General features: G+C 34.6%; 1 protein-coding gene across 2 annotated transcripts; it reads right to left on the reverse strand.

Moving 5' to 3' along the window:
- Nucleotides 1-270: 270 nt before the first annotated feature.
- On the reverse strand, nucleotides 271-20773 carry MBIP (MAP3K12 binding inhibitory protein 1; the record flags this gene model as incomplete). 2 transcript variants are annotated; one of them, XM_084239548.1, is made up of 9 exons in its annotated part: nucleotides 271-375; nucleotides 1299-1337; nucleotides 7553-7650; nucleotides 11638-11790; nucleotides 12038-12103; nucleotides 14625-14721; nucleotides 14816-15040; nucleotides 16779-16898; nucleotides 20648-20773. In XM_084239548.1, the coding sequence occupies 9 exons, from the start codon at nucleotides 20771-20773 to the stop codon at nucleotides 271-273; spliced, it is 1029 nt and encodes a 342-aa protein (XP_084095674.1). The 2 variants fall into 2 exon arrangements, with proteins under 2 accessions (XP_084095674.1, XP_084095673.1); XM_084239547.1 differs by having other exon boundaries at nucleotides 271-378.
- Between the last annotated feature and the right edge of the window lie 540 nt (nucleotides 20774-21313).

A 21313-nucleotide genomic window follows, 5' to 3' on the forward strand; every position in this document is an offset into this window, starting at 1 on the left:
TGTACTTTTAAGTTAAGTCTTTCAATTTTCAAAAGACCTCCTTTAAAACAGAAGGGAATAAATTCTGACAATGCTATTTTTAATGCATTAAATATTTCAAAACTCATGGGAATATTTGAGGATTACTGCTGTAAGCTAGGATCATGTGAAAATAAACCTTGACTTCAGAGGGAAGTCTACACTGATAAACACATATCCATTTAATTAGTTGTAGATGAAGTTAGACACACGCATATATCAAAGCAAAGTGACAAGGATGAGAGGACATTTTCATGGAAGGTGGTGAGTTGCCATGGATTCTGCTTCTCTTGATTTTCTGAGCAGGGCTTGTTTGAGGGCACTAATTTTCTCATCAAGTTCAGCCAGTGAATAGTTCTGCTGTAAACAATAAGAACACAAATTGCTGAATAAGACTCTGAAGTATCTTACTGCAGATAAAGTGCTAAATGAACTATAAATATTTAAAATATCCAAAAGCATAGTAAATGTCTTTTCTTCCCCTCAGGAGAATAATGTTAAAAATGAACTATGTAAGTTGATTATATCAGAAATTTAAAGGCATAAAATAGCAAGAATTTAATATTTGTTACTTTCTCTCTCCTAATGACAAAGCACTTCTGAACCTTTTATACTCTGAAAAGACTGTAGCAAGTTTCTTTAAAAAAAAAAAAAAAACGCTGACTATTCTCATAATCAATAGTGAAAAAATTAGGCATTAGGGTTAACAGTTATACCTAAAATACCTAGAAATTTTCTTTTGATGGATCAATTATAATCAACTATTTCCCTTGGAAAAAAATGAAGCCTCTCAAAAATTTACTCAAAATTTTATAGTAAGAAAATAAGTATTGTGCTACTCTAAGATTTTCATTACCACCACGAAGGCTAGCAAAAATTTACTAATTAAGATTTAACTAATAAATATAGTACTACGGACAGGAGGTCAAACACCCTCTCTGATTTAGATGCTGCTAATTAGTGGTAACTGGGAAAGATGGAGGAGGTGAGATTTAAATTACTCAAGCATTTATTATTTTTCAGTATTCTGTAACTAACAAATTCTTCTACTATTAATAGCTGAATAAAAACATATTTATTTGGCTCATCTAGTCATTCCATGCCCTTGAAATAAAATTACTTCTCTAATTCAAGTACATAATTTATGCTGCCCCCCCTTTTTTTTCAGTCCTAAATTCCAGGGTATGTCCCTAACAGCAAACATCATAGAAATTTTTATTAGTAAGAAAGGTATAATACTAAATTATTTCAGAAGGCAAAATGAAAATGCAGTGACTTACTTGAGGTAGTTGAACCTTTCTTCTTTTTCCAGAAAAGTTCTAGATAAACAGTAAAAAAAGGTAAATAATCAATGCTTAGAATACCTCTACAACAATTTTTCTTTATAGAATACTATACAAAATATAGAGACCCCTGGCAGAAACCAAGATGACAAACTCAGCAAGCATCACCTGCAACCACATCCATCCTTTTGGATTTAGAAGTTATTCTCCAAAGATGATATTAAAAGTATATAGTAGTAACGTCGCAGCAACATGCTTGTTCCTGGCAATACATACTTTCCCATTAATTTCTAGCTTCTAATGAGGCTGAGCGATTGTAGAGAAGTGCTCTGGGAATTTTCTACTTAGCCTCCTTGTTTATAACCTTTCCATCCCAGGATATTGAACAGGTGAAGCAACAAGACAGGAAAATAGAATTTGGAACACCAGGCCATGGGGTGAACATATACACACACATCCCCCCATGGAGAGCAGCTATCCATAGTTCCTTTATGTGACTCAAATGTGACTGATTTTGGACATGAGGCCAATTCTGGCCAATGAAGAGGTCTGCTGGCTGTTAGGAGGAGAGTTTCAGGAAAAAAATCTTCCTCATTTCTAAGAGAGAGTTCCAAAAGTAAACAGTTTATGTGGACACTTGCTATATCTGGAAAACACACCTGAAAGAGCTATGGTCATCTCACAATTTGCTTGGGGAACGAGTCAAAACTAAGCAGAGGTGTGCAGGGAAAGTATCTAAATCTTTGAGTCATGATTTAGCCATTGAAGTAGTTATCCTTTAAAACCTGTCCCATGGTTAGACTTCCTACATATTAATTTCCCTACAGTTTGAGTTCAAATTTCTACCACTTGAAGATGACAACATTCTGACTGACAAACTACAAAGCATTTTGACTTGTGGATTCTCTCTAGATTTCTCAGTTTTATAGAATTCTAAGATTTTTAATAGTAAACTAGTATATTATTAATATACATTAGTAATATATTGGCAGATTATTAAATTTGGCAAAGAAATTGTGAGTATAGGTGATTAATATTTTCTCATGAACATTTCTGGCCACTGAAATTAAGAGGATTAAAAACTCACATTTTCCTTTGTGTCAAAAGTTATTTCAAAGAATAGTAAGGTGTGCCTCTTATAAGTTTTTATAATATAAGGGAAATCATTAAGTTTGGAATTATTAAATATGGGAGGAAAATACCTATATTATAAATATTGTGAAACTGAGTTGGATAATTATGGGCAGATAAAGGCTTGCACTTTAATGTGGTCACTGCTCAGACTCCTACTTCTGGTTTTTATCCAAAGACAATGAAAATAATAACTTGAAAAGACATAACTACCCCTATGTTCATTGCAGCCTGCTCACAATAGCCAAGACATGAAAACAGCCCAAGGGCCCAACGACAGATGATCAGGAAGATGTGGAATATACACACAATGAACTACTACTCAGTTATAAAAAAGATGAACTTTTGCTATTTGCAACAGCTCTTGCTATTTGGGCCTTGAAGGGATTAAGCTAAGTGAAGTAAATCAGAAGGAGAGAGACAAATACTGTATGACTTCACTCATGTGGAATATAAAGAAAACAAAAACAAAAATAAACCTTTAGATGCTGACAACAGAGTGATGGTTACCAAAGGGGAAGGAAAAGGAAGGGAACTGGGCAGAAAGGGTCAACTGGTTGATGGTGGATAGTGACTGGATATCTGGTAGTGGGACTGGTGAGAAAATGTAATCTTGGAACCTATACAGCATAGTTAACTAAAGTTATCTCAATAAAAAGAAAAAGAAAAAAAGGTGGGTTACAAAATTGTTTTTTTTTTAAAAAGGTTTTTCTTTTCTGTTCCTACTGCCCTGATTTGGAACCTTCATTTCTCCCTGGCACAGGTGGACAATGTTTCTGAAATCTTTTTCCTATTCAGATTTCTAAATGCCACCAGATAGGAACCCAAATTACAGGTTTCTCTTTTCTCAAAAACTAGTCAACACTGGAATTGCAGAATGGCTAATGTAAGCTTCAAGATCTCCAAAATGTGATTGCAGTTAGTTTTCCAACCAAATCCTGTTGTTTACCTCATGCTTCAGGCCCACCATGCACTTTCACACATACATGGCCTGTGTGTATGATGTTGACTTAGCCTTCAGAACTTTACTCATCTGACACTTCCCTTTGGAGCCAAGAATCATTACTGACTAGCGCTAAAACTGTCTAGTCACTGCTTTGGACCAAAGTTAAGACACCTCCAAGAGCCCAGTAATTGGGTCGCTACATGCAAAAGAATGAAGCTTGACTACTACCTAACACCAACTCAAAACGGATTAAAGAACTAGACATAAGACCTGAAACCATAAAATACATAGAAGGAAATATAGACGAAACACTCCATGATATGCACATCAAAGACATCTTTACAGACACATCACCCAAAGCAGTGATAGTGAAGGCAAAGATCAACAGCTGGGACTACATCAAATTAAAGAGCTTCTGCACAGCAAAAGAGACAATAACAAAAACAAAGAGAAACCCCACCAACTGGGAGAACATTTTTGCACCCAACACTAATGATAAAGGACTGATCACAAAAATCTACAAAGAGCTGATGAGACTCAACAACAACAAAGAAAATAATCCAGTCAAAAAATGGGCAGAAGAGCTAAAAAGAAACTTCTCTGAGGAGGAAACGCAAATGGCCAACAGCATATGAAAAAATGTTCAACATCACTTGTCATCAGGGAAATGCAAATCAAAACTACCATGAGATACCATCTTACACCAGTGAGAATGGCACATATTAAAAAAACTAGCAACAACAAATGTTGGCGAGGATGTGGAGAAAAAGGAACTCTCCTGCATTGCTGGTGGGAGTGCAAACTGGCCCAACCACTATGGAGAGCTGTGTGGAGATTTCTTGACCTACTAAACATAGAGCTTCCATATGATCCAGCAATTCCACTCCTAGGTATTTACCCAAAGGACACAGAAACATCAATTCCAAAGAGCACCTGCACCCCTATGTTTATAGCAGCACTGTTTACATAGCTAAGCTTTGGAAACAACCCAAATGCCCAAAAATAGTTGACTGGATCAAGAAGATGTGGTACATATACATATACACCATGGAATATTACTCAGCATTCAAAAAAGATAAACACATGCAATTTGCAGCAACATGGATGGAGCTGGAAGGGATCATGCTCAGCAAAATAAGCCAGAAAGAAAAAGAAAAATACCGGATGTAGGAATATAGAAAACCTAAATAAGGGACCATGAAAAAGAATAACTATAAGAAAGAAAATATCAAAATCAACAAACAACTATGAACCAGAGACACTCAATGGGGGGTGGGTGGGTGGGGAAAGGAGGGCTTGGGGTCAAAATAAGAGGTTTGTAATTGTATGGGGAATATAAAAATAAAGTTTAAATTAAAAAAAAAAGTCTGAAAGACAAATTTAGAAAAATAAAAATAAAAAAAGAGCCCAGTAATTAATTATCAGCTAAATCCTATTCATTTATTCATACATTTTTATTTTCACAGGCCTTGAAGACAGAGTCAATCTAAATGTTTACACCTTTTCAGTGTTTGGTATGTTCCTGTGGCTATTGATTTAGATATGTCACTTTCAATGCCATTCTAGAGGGATCTTTTTAATCAAATATATATTGCTAAATAGATCTGGAAGTACTTTTTAAAAGCACCAGTTTTGTGGTCCAACCACTATGGAAAGCTGTGTGGAGATTCCTCAACCTACTAAAGATAGAGCTTCCATATGATCCAGCAATTCCACTCCGACATATTTACCCAAAGGACACAGAAACATTAATACCAAAGAACATCTGCACTCCTATGTTTATAGCAGCACAATTTACAATAGCTAAGCTTTGGAAACAACCCAAATGCCCAAAAATAGATGACTGGATCAAGAAGATGTGGTCCATATACACCAAGGAATATTACTCAGCATTCAAAAAAGATAATCACATGCAATTTGCAGTAACATGGATGGAGCTGGAAGGGATCATGCTCAGGGAAATAAGTCAGAAAGAAAAAGAAAAATACCGGATGGTCTCACTCATAGCAGGAATTTAGAAAACCTAAATAAGGGACCAGGAAAAAGAATAACTATAAGAAAAAAATCAAAATCAACAAACAACTATGAACCAGAGACACACTTGGGGGGAGGGGGGAAGGAGGGCTTAGGGTCAAAATAAGGGCTTGCAATTGTATTGGGAATATAAAAATAAAAAAAAAAAATTAAAAAAAGCTCCAGTTTTGTCAGAGATTGCTATTATCCATTCTCTTCTGAATGCCTATCACATCCATGCCAGTCCTCTGTTTACATTTATAGTGACTCCTGCCTCTCATATTAAGTAGTCATCAAGTTTCAGACCTCAGGCCTTGACAGTCTCAGTATTCTTACTTATTCTTTGTTTTAACTATCACCTCTTCAAAAACTCTCCTCTTACTTTGAATCTAAGCTAGTATAACACTGTTTCCTTATTCTTAGTCTCATAGAACAGTATCAGATAACTCTTCTAAATTTCATTCATTTTCACAAGTCATTTTCCAACTCAAATGCTTTCAATAGTTTCCCCTCTACCTTGGCAGAGAGAACAAACTTTAAACTTCTGGGAATAGCATTGAAAGTTCTCTATAGTCACATCTACTTCTTTATCCAAACACTCTAGCCTGTGTAGAGTTAATATACAAACAAACAAAAGGTTATGAGTTGAAGGACTTAGCTTTTTGTTAACCAAATTTGGTAGTAGGTGCATACTAAACTTTTACAAATCAGAATCAGAGAGAAATGTGATAGAGCAAAGTCTCCCTGCCTGGAGGTCAAGTTCTATTGTTAATAAGAATTAAATTAGCAAGGTATGAAATTGAACTGGGGATTCCTTAATGAAGGTAACTTGGATGGAAAATACTACTATAGTGTAAAGACCTTTGCGGTTACATAACATAACCAACAAATTTTGTGAATCTAGACAACTGGAGGCCTGAGAAATTGTATGACTTATCCTGGTTTATACAGTTACTTCACAGATAGATTCCAAAACTAAATAGATGTTAATATGTGCTGCGATCCTGCCATCTGCTAGGCAGTGTGCTTAGTGATTGGCTGGTATTACCTCATCTAATTTTACTCTAATAATCTTCATTTTACATTTGAGAGAAGTAAATCACTAAAAATCATTCCCTAAATTTTTGATATTTAGTACTAGCTGCTATCTTTTGTTATCTCACTGCCTTCTTCATCTGGAAATACTTTTCTGTACCTCACTCAAATACACTGGTAAAACACTAGAATGATTACTGGTATACCTAAAATAATTTAAAATATATTTTCATCAGTGATTTATAATAAATCACACAAATATGAGCTATTTTAAAAAAATTTTTCAAAAACATTTTTAGTAAAATTTTCACTAAAATTTGGTGAATTAAAAAAATTTATTCAACTTTACATTATTTTAGTTCTTCTTACTATTGGTATAGCATTGAAAATCCTCTACATTGTCTAAGCAACAACACACACACACACAAAAAAAAAAAAACAAAAACAGAAAAGGGAGGTGTTATGTGCAGTCACCGTGGAAGACTGAGGAAAAGACACAAAGAAGTCAGAGTTGCTTGTCTGTAATATGCTGAAGTGACAAAGATACTTATTGGCACTTTGTTTCTTAATGTCCTTGGACAGGAATGATAAGAATGAATGAATGCTAGAGGTGAGGAACTAACTAGACTTTTCAAAAAAGCTAATGGGTAAGGTAAAGAAAAACCTAGGGTGGTAGATTGAGGTGTCTATTTAAAAGCATAGGCAAAAGTGAAAAGTAAACATGTATGAGCTGAAGGAAGGAATGTGTGAAGAATTAGGGATGGAGGAGACAAGAGGATAACTGACAGAGCAAGGCCCCAGAGGAAGCCTTTGTTTTACATGGTAACAAATTCTAAGTGACAGAACTGACCACTATCCAGGCTTAAGTGGTCTTAAATTTGAGAATGTGGGCAATAAAATGTATAATAAAAGCATCTTTTTTAAAAAGTGAGTCTATAATTCAATATTCACAATGAGAAATTTTAAAGAACTAGGTTCTTTAAAATTTAACTCCTAGTTCTTTACAAAAAAATCCATTTTTGAATAATTAAAACATTGTTACATATACTGCAGATTAAGGAGTGAATTGTTATATGATGAGGAATCCTAAAATAAAATTTTATTTTTTTAAGACATTTATACTCACTACAGATTGAAAATATTCAGGAGAGATGCCTTCCAATTCAAGGATTTTATCCTCAAGTTTTTTAATTCTCTGATAAATGTCTCTTGGCACTGGACCACCTAAACAACAGTAAAAAATTTCTTAGCAACTATGGAGTAATTCTCTTACAATTTCTCTTCTTAAAATACCATGCAAAGACATTTATAAAAAGAAATATGACTAGTTAAAATTAAGAAAAGAGAATAGACTGAAACCCTTTTTTCACATTTTCATATAATATCACTGGGGGATATATTATATCATACCTCTCCCCAAGCCCCATTTATGCTTCCTATTGCTAGTTTCGTTTTATGTTACAAGATATTAAATAGTTTCTATATAGAACTAGTATTTCTGACAGACTTTCATAGTTACTTGGGAGGAGAAAAACACAGCGACATCTGACAATTCAATTCAATGGTTCCAAGGTCAATTTATATTGCTCCCTACATGCCATATTTTCTTTTTAACCTAGAAGAATGTTAAAGATGGGCTTAACTCTTTAACTACCAACATTTCTTGGCCCATGGATGATAAATAAGGTTACTTAAAATTCAAGTTAAGAATATATTCTAGGGCCTCCCCCGGTGGCGCAGCGGTTGAGCGCTGGGCTGCAAGGCTGCCCGCGGCCTCTGCAGCGCTGGTTTGATCCTTTCTGATTGTGCCCAGTGCTTGTGTGAATAAATAAATAAATCTTTAAAAAAAAATATATATATATATATATATATTCTAAAGCCTTTCATTCTCAGCACCTCCAAAGTGACCATTCTGATCCCAACCAATAATATCTCTCTCTGAATTATCACAATCTCCAAACTGGTCTCCCACAGAGTCTACTCTGAACAGAGTAGCTAATGAGTCTTTTAAAGTAAAAGTTAGGTGTCGCTTTTCTGTTTAAAATCTTCTAAAACCTTTACTCACTCAAATTAAAAAATGAAACATTTAATATAAAGTCCTACACAATCTGGCCATTCGCCCAAACTCATATCTTTACAGTCTCCTGATCCCTTTTTTTGTTATTCAACTAGGCCCCAGAGCTTTAGAACTTGTGGTTCCATCTACCCCTATATTCACAAGGCTTATTCTCAACAACTTAAGGTCCTGGATCAAAAGTCACCTTAACAATAAGCCCTTCTCTGCTACTCTTTAAAAAATACCATTTTTTATTGCCTTCCCTAACCTGGCACTCCCTAACCACTTTCCCTTAATTCTCTCCAAAACATCACTACCACCTGATATTCTATACATTGTTTACTTATTACCTGCTTCTCTGCACTAATGTAAGCTCCACGAGGGCAGAACTATTTATGTTCTGTCATTGGTTCTGTAGTTTGTGCACTGCATGAATGTGGGAAGCATCAGTTCATATACTACACAGGTGCTCAATATTTACTGACTAAATGAATACATGATTAGACAATCATTATGTAATTAAAGAATATGGGCAAATTTTCATATCAACAGTATCAACTTGTTAAATATAAAAATTCTATAAACATTTCTTTTTTGAAAATTGTTTTTTAAATCTTAGGATCTTGGTTTTTACCTTATATAAGGCAAAATGAAAAATTTATTCAGTTGACTTTGCTCTCAGTGCTCCCTTTTATCTACAATATCCTGTCTCAGCTCTGTATCTCTGAAGAGCCAGCTCAAACTTTACTGGATCAATGAAGCATTGCCTGAATCTCTTCACATGGAGGCTCACTGTGCCCCCACCACCTTTCCTTCACTGCCCCTTTAATATCCCACTTCACAATTAATTTGTCTTCTCCCAAATGTATTATAAAAGCTTTGAAGTTGGTACTACGATTGCAACATCACAGTATTCTTAGTGTCTAAAATAGAGTTTGGCACACAGTAAGCATTCAGTAGGTATTTTTCAGAATCAACTAGTTGGTACTACAAGATGTAATAAACCAGTCAATCTTTTAACACAGTTGCATTTTAAGTTCATTTAGTTCTAGAGGAAGTGATTAATCTTTAATTTTTAATGCTAATCTCTTATTATCTCCAAAGATTTTTCAGTCTCTTTATCTTCTACCTCCATCCAGTAAGCACTCTAGTTAGACTGGACTCAGAAATTCCCTGAACCATATTTTGTGCCTATGGGTGTTTTGCAGATGCTTTTCTCTCTTTTTCTGGAATGCTTTGTTCCTGACTGCGAAAAATTCCTACTAACCCTTCAAAGGGCACAAATGTTACTTCATTGGGGATACCATACCTTGACCTTCCTTGAGAGAGTTGTACATTAACTTTGTATCCTCATTGTACTTTGCACACATATTTGAAAAGGTGAAATGAGCAATCTTCATTCAATAAACACTTGAATAAGTGCCTGTTTTGTGCCAGACACTGCATTAAGTACTAAGTAATGAACTTGACAGTGTTCTCACAGACCTCACTATCTAGCAAAAGAGACAGATATTAAAGAAACAGAACTGTGATAATCGCCACATAAAAGACAGTAGGATGCTATGAGACCATATAAAGGAGAAAAAAATTACTAAATATGGGGCTGTAAAACTGAAATCCTTACCAGTCTGGGATCAGGATGAGAAAGTATAGGTAAGAGAAAAAGCACTGGTAAAGGCCCTATGGTAGCAAAATGAGTGGGAGCTGGGAAGCCCAGAGATGTGGCTGGAACTACAGATGTAGATTGTGTTATTTAATATTACACCCCCCTCCCATTCCAATCTCCTTTCCTCTCTTAGTCAAGTAGCCCTTTTTTTCTAGTGTACACAATTTATGCACTAGAACTTTTGTTCACATATATTGTCAATGCCTAGAATAGTACCTGGTATACGTAGGAACTTAATACCTATTTATGGAATAAATAAGTACTACGTTTGGTATGCATGTTAAGGCAACAGAAAACCATTAGAGAAGTTTTAACTGGGAAGTAGCAAGATTAGAGCTGAGCTTTAGAAAAAGCAACTTGGGGGCCTCACCGGTGGCACAGCGGGTTGAGCACAGCGCTGTGAAGCTGTCTGCAGGTTCGATTCCTGGCTGGCCAGGGAAATACCCACGTGGCGAGGCAGACCTCTCCTGTCATGCCCGCTCCTCCCCTTAGCAGTGTTTTCAGTCTGTCTACCTGTTCTGATCCCCGCTCTATCTCTGGTGAATCCTCTCACCCTCCCATACTTCTGACCTGTACCCCAGCTTTTTTGTATAAATAAATAAAAAATCTTAAAAAAAAGAAAAAAGAAAGCAACTTGGCTACAGAGTAGAGAATGGTCTGTCTAGAGGAGGAAGTCTAGTAGTGAAGTAACCAGTTAATATCCTTCCATCAGTCCAAGGCAGAGAACACAGTGACTTTAACTAGAGTAGTGGCTAACCAGAGAGAAGTGGGTAGATATGAGAGATATTTAGAAGACAGTCAATCAGACCTGGCTGACTAAATGAGGAGAGAGTCTCAGGATTTGCAGTCTGTTAATAACGAACAGCACTTACTACTGTGGGCAAGCTGCTTAAATTTTCTGAACTTCAGTTTCTTTATCTGATAATGACAATGCCACCAATACTTTACAGTGTAACGTTGAATATTAAGTGAGTCGAAATATACATAATACTTCCTGAATAATTGGCCCAATTATTCAAAAAATGTGAGCATACTTCCTGTATGGCATTTATTTATTTATATATATATATGCTTATTCTCATGAGAGATCACTGAGGGCCAGGATCACATTTATCAACATTTTGTACCTGGCACAGTGATAAGAATGAGAGGTAGTCATGGCTAAGTTATAAAACTGACAGCAGGAAAAAGACTATGTTAGGTGTCAGCTGTGGCTATACTAAACAGAGTATCTGGATCTATTTAGAACCTGTTCCCACTCTGTTAACACTTTCTCAATTGGTGAAAAGTGTAAGGGTAGGAAGATGAGCATAAACACATAAATTATAAATTCCTGACAGTAGAGGCCTCGCTTTACTCACTTTTGTACCAATGAGAATGTTTTGCACGTGACAAAATAATCAATGAAAATCTGATAACCAAATGAACTGGAATTTCTTTAACCACTTGCAAAGGTATATTACAGGGTACTGCCCAGCCCTCTGCTTACCTGTCTTCAGTCGCAAGTGAGCCTCAATATTTTGTAGTCGTTCTTCTACAGCCTGATTACCACAATCTCGGACCATGCTGTTAGGTTTATGACCTGATCCTTGCATTCCTTCAGGTCTAGTCTGTGGCCCATATGTATTCACAACTCTAGAAACTGAGTTAAGAAAGTTTTGAGCCTGGGTAAATTTACATTTCAAAAATCATATATTTTTCTCCCTAACAGCACTTTTTTATTCTTTTCATAAAGACCATTTAGCCACAAACCTAAGTATGAAGAAAGGCAAGTTTTTTTGTTTTTAAATAACAAAATTTAGAAACGAAAGTGATTTCTATTCCACTTTGGAAAAGTATCGAGAATAAGCTTCTATCAGTGATGAAGACATTATATAATGAATACATACCTTTTACATGACTTTTAAATCCCGGGTAAGGGGTAAAAACGGCATCAGTCCTTGCACAACTATTTTCTAAGGAGAATTTAGACAAGTACACATTTAAATATATTCTTGAGTATAAAATTTTGATAAACTTCCAAAATTTATTTTAACATATTACTCATAAGAGACTATCATTTTAAATAATAGTTAAATTACCATCACATAAGGGATAAAATTTAGTGACCTTCTTTATCCTCTAAAATCTATTATATCTAATCTAATTTCCAGGTTAAAATATCAAAAAGTTCTCAACACAAGTAACATAATTTTAAATGAAAACCAGTATCTTTAGAACTCATCCATGCCTTTGGAAAAAATTACTTATTATAGAGAATATTTTAATTCTAAGCCAAAGAAACATTATTCACTTTACTTCATCACATAAATAAAAAGAAATCATCGTTTTCACTGAAATGTCTTTTTAAAAAAATATAGCATTTCTGACATTACTTACTGATTAGATAGGGAACATCAAATAAGAAGGCTTAATTATATATTTAACACATTTTTATGAGAACTCCACACACAAGAAGACCTTGAAACCTCAAATATACAACATATACCTCTCCATTTTACCTAGATTTCCAATGTTCACTAAAATAGAAGTCTCTAATTACAAACATTATTTACCTTTTCCATCCTGCCCCTTTCAAAAAATGCAATTTTAGGGAGAATGTGTTGTAAAAATTGGTTCTAGTTTTTTTCTAAGCTGAAAGTTACAGTTTCTTTTAAATCAAATATCAACAAATTACAAACCAAGGGGGAAAACTGGAAAGATGTTAATATAATATGTAAACATAATATATAAACACAGAATATATAAACATAATATATAAACATGAAATAATGTACAATAACATTAAATAAAACCATGAACTACAGTCAATTTCCTGAAAACCCTCCTTTGATTATTTTATTAAAAAAAGTGGATTCTGGCAAAAGATACTGAAAGAATACTCTTTCCCCCCTAGAATTTGATTTAAAAAAAAAAATCCATTGTTTAGGTCAAAGTGTAAAGTATTAAAACAAAAGCATTAAGACATTACAAATATTTGTTATTTTTTCAGTTTAGTTTCTTTAATAGTTCTGCTGATGAATCAAACCATGGACATGAAATTCCAAATTCACTTATTTTTATGTAGCGATACTAAAACAGGTCATTTTTAGTGGTTTTTTTTTTTATACACCTCAAAATATGTTTAAAGAGCCATCACTTCTCCATTCTTTTTCTACCATTTCATGGGGCCAAGGGTTAAAAAAAGAAGCTATCATCCATTCCAGAGCTATATTCCAAATATATAGATTAACTGACCCATCAGTGAGAAATTCAGCATGGTGTGAAGATAGCGAATATATGAGTGCTAGTCACTCTTCACAGCAATTCTTGCTAGCACTGTTTTGAGCCAGCAAGGGATTGAATGGGCCAAGGGATCCTGCTGAGCATTTCAATTCCTGTCAATTTCTATCCCCTGGTGGTTTATAATAATAGAGTTAGCAGGGAGAACAGAGGAATAACATTAGTGACACATGTGCTTGCTCCCTCAACAAACCCTTTCTCATGGGTTGCTTGCAGTTGGATTATAGTACCTGAGATTTTGCCACTGTTGCACCTGTTCTGAAAAGCTACCAGGAAAATAAACCAATCTAGAAATATACACCTATGATGTTAACAGTAGAAAAGCTGAATTTAGAATGTGTATTAACTTTGTTATAAAGAGAATCATCACACCAATGTGATAAGTAAAAGTCAATTCTAGGGTCTTCTGACAATTCTGCATTCATAATAATTAGTCAAGAAATATTAGAGGTAACAAGAAAAATGTTCATTCCAATTATGAACTCTTCTCCATAATTCTAAGAACTACTTGTTCTGATTATTACTATGAGGCCTGAGTATGATTTATGCGAGTGCTTTGCAATATTTTGTATTCTGCAGCACACCTACAGTCTGTACATGTACTATAGCATCAAGTGGAGAGGGAAAGGAGAATCTGATGAAAAACAGCAAATGTATGCACTATGAGAGAAAGGAAAAAAAAACATAAGACAAATAGTCTTCATGACAAATTGGTTGTATTGTGACAAAACATTTCAAATAACTCAGGAGTAGTGAGAAAACTGCTCCCTCTTGAGGAGTATTAACTTTACCAATTTCACTTTTATGTATTAACATCATAATTTCATAAGTACATTTACTGGAATTTAAAATTTGAAATTTATTAGCTTGGTTCTTTCTTACTGAAGAGATGAAGCAGGCCTATACTCTACACTTCATTTCCTGAAGGAATTTTAAAACAACCTTTTTCCTGTAGTAAACATTAGCCTTTTTATGCTAGAACTTCTTTGATTTTTTTGTGTAACAAAAACGCAAACCATTTTTGTAATATAGTCTATTATTAAACAGAAGGAAATTCTGTTGCCTTAGTTTCTAAATAAACCTCTGAAATAAACTGTATTCTTAATGTTATTCATCTTTAAAAACAAATGAAAAATCAGAGCAACTCTAAAACAGTGCTTAAAATCCTATAAAAATGAACTTCTAGGTAGTTACCTTGATTACAATCAATAACATTGCAAAATTCCCTGACGTTGTTTTCATTGATTTCAGCTTGCTTTCTTTCAATAAATGCAGATATTCGCCTGTCAATCTACAAACAATAAGTATGCATGTTTTAACAATGTAAACACAGTAAGATTTGGAAAAAAAAAAAAAATCCCCTCTCCCCCCAGAAAAAAACTTACTTCTGCTTTCCCAGCCTTTATTTGAACTACTTCTGGATCAAAATGGATCTGTGTCTTTTTCACATCTCCTAAATCACCATCTTTGTGCTTTTCTTCCTCTTGTATGTCACCAATGGGAAATTTGGCACTGACTTCACTCTTGTTCGCTGCTTCTATTTTTCCTATCTCTTCAACAACAGTTGTATCCTCCTCTTTAATCAGAGGTTGAAGTTTTGCTAAAAAAGGCTGAAAAGAACACAAGTCCAACTGCTAGAGTTCAAACCGATCAAAATTAATCACACATTTAACTTAGTTATACAAATTTCTGCTAAGTAAATGCAGTATTTAAAATTACTAAATATAAAAAGTTGGCATATCAAGATACACAGCTCTAACCAAATGTATTTGCAGTTCTCTGCTATTGTGATCATTATCATTTGCTATAAGTCTGTTAAAAAAACACACACACACACACAACAAAACCTGAGGAAATTTAAAAATTTTCTTTGAGGGAACCATTCTGTCACTCATCTTTTATTTTGTGCCAAATCAAAGCCTCAGCCTCTGGCACCAATGCCACTTAATTAACATGTCATTCAAATGCCTCCTCAGAACACTAAGGCTTAGTATTTTTCCTCCTTAACATGAGAGCCACTGCTCTCACTCAGCAAAGCCCTGCATTATCACTATATCACTGGAGATTCTCCACTTGAAACTGCAGTTGGCCAAAGTGAATGAGAGAGCATAGACATGAAATATATAGGTGTTATGCTGAGGGAACACTTGGGCTTTTCCTGATGTGGCAAGATATCTTCTTGGGTCATAAAATTAAATTTTTAAAAAGAAAATGAACAAGGAAAAGGAAATCTACCAAGATCCATAGCCAAGAGAGATAGATGCCTATCACTACACTAGAGGAGGAAAACCCTACTGTATAACATAAATTGTATAATATAAATCACACCCCTCCCCTAAACAGGCCTTAATTGAGTTCTATAACTCACTGCGCCTGCTCAAATTGAGTTAACTATTACTTTTAATATGAAACAGACTTAAAATTTCCCAGTCATTGAACAGAGGGCTAAAAATTATTATCTGTTCCATTAAGCAAAACAGACTGCTTGTCAATGTTTGAATTATTTTTTTCACACCTATACTTTTGCTTCCATTAGTATGCTAAATACTCTCTGAACCTTATAACGTCTTAATAGCATAAACTGACCAATCCAAACAGTTCTTCCAATTACCTTTCTGACACTTCTTACTTTATACTTTGATTAGAGATAAACTGCAAACTTACATCAATTATAATTGCAGAGACATTCAATTAAAGACCAGCAAGGTCATAATATTGTTTGGTTATTGAAAGGACATATTTTTAAAAAATAGGAATAGTATTATAAATAATTCAATGTTGACTTCTAATATAAAGGATGAATTATTTCAGACTGTTTAAGAATAAAATAGTGACTGGCTACTTACTAAGATGAGACATTAATGTCACAGAAATTACTTTCTTTTTAAAAACTATGCTGAAACTGTTTAATTGCAATAGACACTCCAGGATGTGTCATGCTGGGATAATGCCACTTCTCGAACCACTGAAAGCACTCCATGAGCCTCCAAACTCACCCAAGGCATGGAATCATTATCATAGCATGACACACACCTGCCGTGTCTTATTGCTTAATTATAACCCACCATAGATGGAACTGTATTGAATTTTCAGTGCAAGCCTAGAATTGAATAGAATTGCATTCATTCGATCTTCATACCCGCATTGGCCTTTTCAGCTATATTTCTGTAACTGTTCTGATAACTATGTAAATTAAAAGACTTGGATCCAATCTGGATGAAGTAACCTTCATTAATAACATTATTGGTATAGTGCTAAGATAGAACAGACAAACACTCCAGCTTATAATTTAACTACAATTAATTTCTATTCTCAGTATCAAGTCAACATTTTTAACAAGAAATTTACCTGTAAATATAAAACATGTTGCTCAAGTGCACTAAAGAGCAAAGTAGGCTGGAATGCTGAGAGGCTCTGGAGCTTGTTCCAATCGATTGTAATTTTCACCACATCATCTCTGAGGTTAAGCTTCAAAGGGGCAAACCAGCAACATCACAAAAATTACACAATTAAGCTGTACATACGGGATTGTCACAAAAATAATATTTCTATAGAGTAACGCCTATTCAGCTCAGTTATCAAGCTTCTAATGGCATATTAAAATGCTCTACCTAGTTAACCATTTTAAAAGGCCAAAAAAGGTACAATTTTCTTTAAAAAAAAAATGTGACATCTCATTTTAATTCTATTCTTGGGTCTGTGTAATGGGACCATCTTAGAGGTGAAACCATCCACAAAAGATGAAAAGATGAGGTTTTTTCCCTTTAATACCTCAATATCTAAAATCCTTTGATTGGCAGCCAAGACAGACTTGCCTTTTTCAGAATCGCACTACTACTAGTTAAAACATTACTATATCTAGTTAAAAGAAGACAACAGGCACATTTATGAAAGTTATGGCATACATATTCTTTTTGTTAAATATGTACATAAACACATAAATCTGAAGTCTGAATCATATTTTTGTTTTCAATTTTAACCACTTTTAAAAATAATTCAAAAATCAAGATTATTCACACACATATTATCGTCTAAAGCGAAAACTGTTTTAATAGCAACACTTCACTTAAAAATCAAACCGTTATTTTAGCTGTAGAATTTGAAATTGAAAAACATATTTTCCGTAATAGTGAAATAAATGACCAGAGACTAGAGAGAATGGCCAGATATTTTGCTAAAATGTATTTTCCAGTAAATTGACCACTATATGAAAAATTCATATAAGGCTATATGTGACCTACTAGAATAAACTTATTTACAGAAAATTACTAAGAACCTGAGTATAAAATTAATATCAAAAATCAGTGAAAATTTAAGACAGAAAGCCTCCATTTCTAGTCTTTTCAGTAAATGAGAGTGAACCACATTAAACTTTTCTAGGGACATATGTTTAAGACATGCTATAAGGCTGTACTGCATAGTAGAATCAAGTTATATTATTTTTTTCAGAAATCATTTATTAAAAATAGTCATTTTCTACAAATTAAAGACTATTACATTAATCCAAATGTAGATCGTAAGAGTTGTGACTATGATAAAACAAAAAGATGAATCACTATACAAAGAACCAAAGAGATCCAAAGTTAGTTCCACAAAAGGCACTATACTGAATAAATACTACATGACAGAAATATACCACTCTTAAAACATGACACCAGAAACATTTAAAGTTCAGACTATACAGGTATAAAGAAATAAAGTTTTGTGTATACTTCACAGGTGAAGATTAGTTTATATTCATTTCATTTAGAGTTCATATTAAAAGTACCACTTTAATCATAATTTATATTATTTAATGACTATAAAGATTTAGATAAGCACATGTTTGGAGGTAAACCATTATTATACTCAGTACTATGCTATACTATAATAAGCTATACATTATACTATACCATTACAGTCCTCAGAGATATTATAGTCAATTTTAACAAATTTAGGAATATAGTTTAGCAAAAATACAGGCAAAATCCTCAACCAAAGCAAAGCATCCAATTTCTAAAAAAAAAATTATCTTGTAGAAAGTTAATCTTAATGTTTAGAACATACTCTCATTTCAATTCAGCACAATTATGTAAGCCTTCAAGGGCAATTAAGGATACGTGGTCTTTTAAAACCACATAATAATGCCACAAATTAACTTTAAAACTATCCCAAGAAAGCAACTATTTAACCAACTCCCTACTAGTAATATGAAGTCTTAGCCTTTTTACCCTGTAGAACTTGTAACTGCAAACCCCTCACTCAAAACTGTATTAGTCTCCCATTAATGTGGACTATTTATATATGCATTTTCAGTAAAAACTTTATTAAATTAATATGAAAATCCAGGTTAGCAAAATTCTTCATCTGGGTAAAACGGGCCATCCAGAGGAAATCAATAAAGTTAAAATCAGTAAATTTGAAATTTAGGATGAAAATACTTTTTAACCTTCAATTTTATGTCTGAGGAGAACTAATAATACAACGATACCATAGGATGACATACATTTAAAAAGAGTCTCTAAACTTGTAGCAAAAGAAAATAGCAATTTTCACCATGGGCAATTTTATTAGTAGTCTGGTTTCATATTTTTAAACAATACATCTCAAACTATAAAGAGTATTAGCAAATGGTTAGCATTTCATTGTTGAGAAAAAGTAATTTTTTGACATTTGTGTAGAAGGTTCCTTCTGTGTCACATGAACTCATGAAATTTTTATAGGAAACATTTTTGATAGGTAGTATGAGCAAATTTTAATCACATCTGTACTTGTACCTAGAGCGATCTGATTTTTCAATTTTTAAACAAGGTTTACAAATTTAGTATATAAAATATATTAAATGTTTACATTATTTCTTAAAGTTTAAAAATATATCACTAAAATAACGTTTGTAAATTACAGATGAACATAAACTTTTTTCATCCTGACACTAGAATATAAATAAACCTTAAAGTTTCAATATGCATGTTAAACAAAGTTCTCAAACTTCAAGCCATTTACAGGTCTTGGATCTTTAGACTGAAAAATTTATAGCAATGAATCAAACATAAATCCCCAAAGCTTTAAAATAATTTTAGTAAGTCTTTGGCAAATAACTGGATTAAAACGTTTAGCCTTTCAGCAAATTCTATTACTATTGATTGTTCCACTATACCAAACTCAAATAATGCTCTTTGTTAGTCACAACGAACATAGTAGGATATTTAAAATATTAATCTTTCAAAATATTGATTCTCTACTCACCCAATACTTCAAAAAATAATTTTCACAATCACCCACTGTTTTATTTTCATAAAGGCAGTTACCAATATCAACACATAAGCCTGCCTAGTACAATGCATTAGCACCGGCTCCATAACAAACTTTCATAGCTTAAAAAATATTCCTAAGATGTAACAGATATACAAAGATATAAAATGAAGTATTTCCTTTTTATAAGCAAACTTATTTTCAAGTTGTTTCCCACTTAAAATCCACTGTGCATTTTACATCATCCAACGAAACAGTAACTTGATTGGAGTAGAAAGGAGCACTTTTATTTAAATCCAATTTTATTATGACATTTCTGCAAAAGTATTTATCAATCCATTAAACTAGTTAATAGTTAAAAGAGTGGCTAAACAACAGTCTGATACAAACAGTATCAATCATGGATAATCCATCCAACTTTATACTAAAATATTTTAGATTCTTTATTTTCCTCTCCGTCTGAAAGGGCAAAAGATCCACACAATGGTCAGAAGGAAATAAATAAATAAACAAACAAACAAAACCAAGTGACTCAACAGAGCAAAACAACCAAAAAAAAAGCGGAGATCGCTTTTCCAGAAATCTCAGGCCGTACTAACCTATCAATTTCAATAATGAATGAACTGGAGAAAAAGGGATCCTGAACGCCAGAAGCCTCCCAAACTCCCAGAGAAGCTTTTCTGCATTCTTTTTCTTCAAGTTAGTTCCTCTCGCAGCAGGGTTTTCACTCATACTATCCTCATTCTTGGGAAGAACAGTTGCAAAGACATTTAGTCTGCAACCGGTCCTGAACTAAGCGGGCGCCGCCATCCTCACTCCGCTGGCTGAGGGCTGGGCGGGGTCTCCTCTCCAGGCCACCGCCACTCGGGGCCAGGTCCTCCACCCCACAGGCCTCAGCTGCCCCCACCCTGCACCTCCGCTGGAGTAAAAAGGGGGGCAGGGATCGGAGGGTTCCCATGCCCCTGCTCCCATATGCCACCACTTACTTGTCCAGCCAGGGTATGCAGGGATCGAAAGATTTCGCAGAGCACCTCTTGGGAAAGGTTGGGGCTGCAGCTCTGCTCCAGGCTCTTGTCGATGTTCGGGCTACTAAGCTCAGCGGCAGCAGCCATGACACCTTCGCAGGCAAGCCCCCGCCACCACCTAGACGTTCTCCCAAAGCCTTTCCCTCCCTCCCTCCCTTTCCTGCCTTTGTCGCTCGACGATGACGTAAAATCCAGCGCCTTGTTTAGAGTGGGGCTTTGAAGCCCCACCCTCTCTATGTGACTGACAAGCACATTCACCAGTCCCGTACAGCTATGGCGTGACGCCAGAACAGGAAGCGAGTAGTTGCTGTCCAGTACGAGGTTGGACGCTGTGCTGGGATGGTGATTGGAGTCGTGGTCAGCTGAGGGTTAGCATCCTAAAGCCCATTTTGACGCTTAGATGTTGCATGAGTGTTGGTAAGAGGAGACTTAAGGTTAAATGTTATAGTTTTAGTCCCACATTACAGTTGAAATTTTTAAATGACGGTGCGAAGTGGCCTGGAGAAAGATCGCTGGTCAGGGATGCCACAGTGCTCGCACGAGTTTCTAAACTTTGGAAAACTCTTTAACAGAATTGTCATAATGGTATAAAACTTCTTCATCTCTACAAGGCTGTTTAAAATTTAC

This window comes from Talpa europaea (genome assembly GCF_964194135.1).
Source record: "Talpa europaea genome assembly, chromosome: 8".
In the NCBI taxonomy this organism is placed as follows: Eukaryota; Metazoa; Chordata; class Mammalia; order Eulipotyphla; family Talpidae; genus Talpa; species Talpa europaea.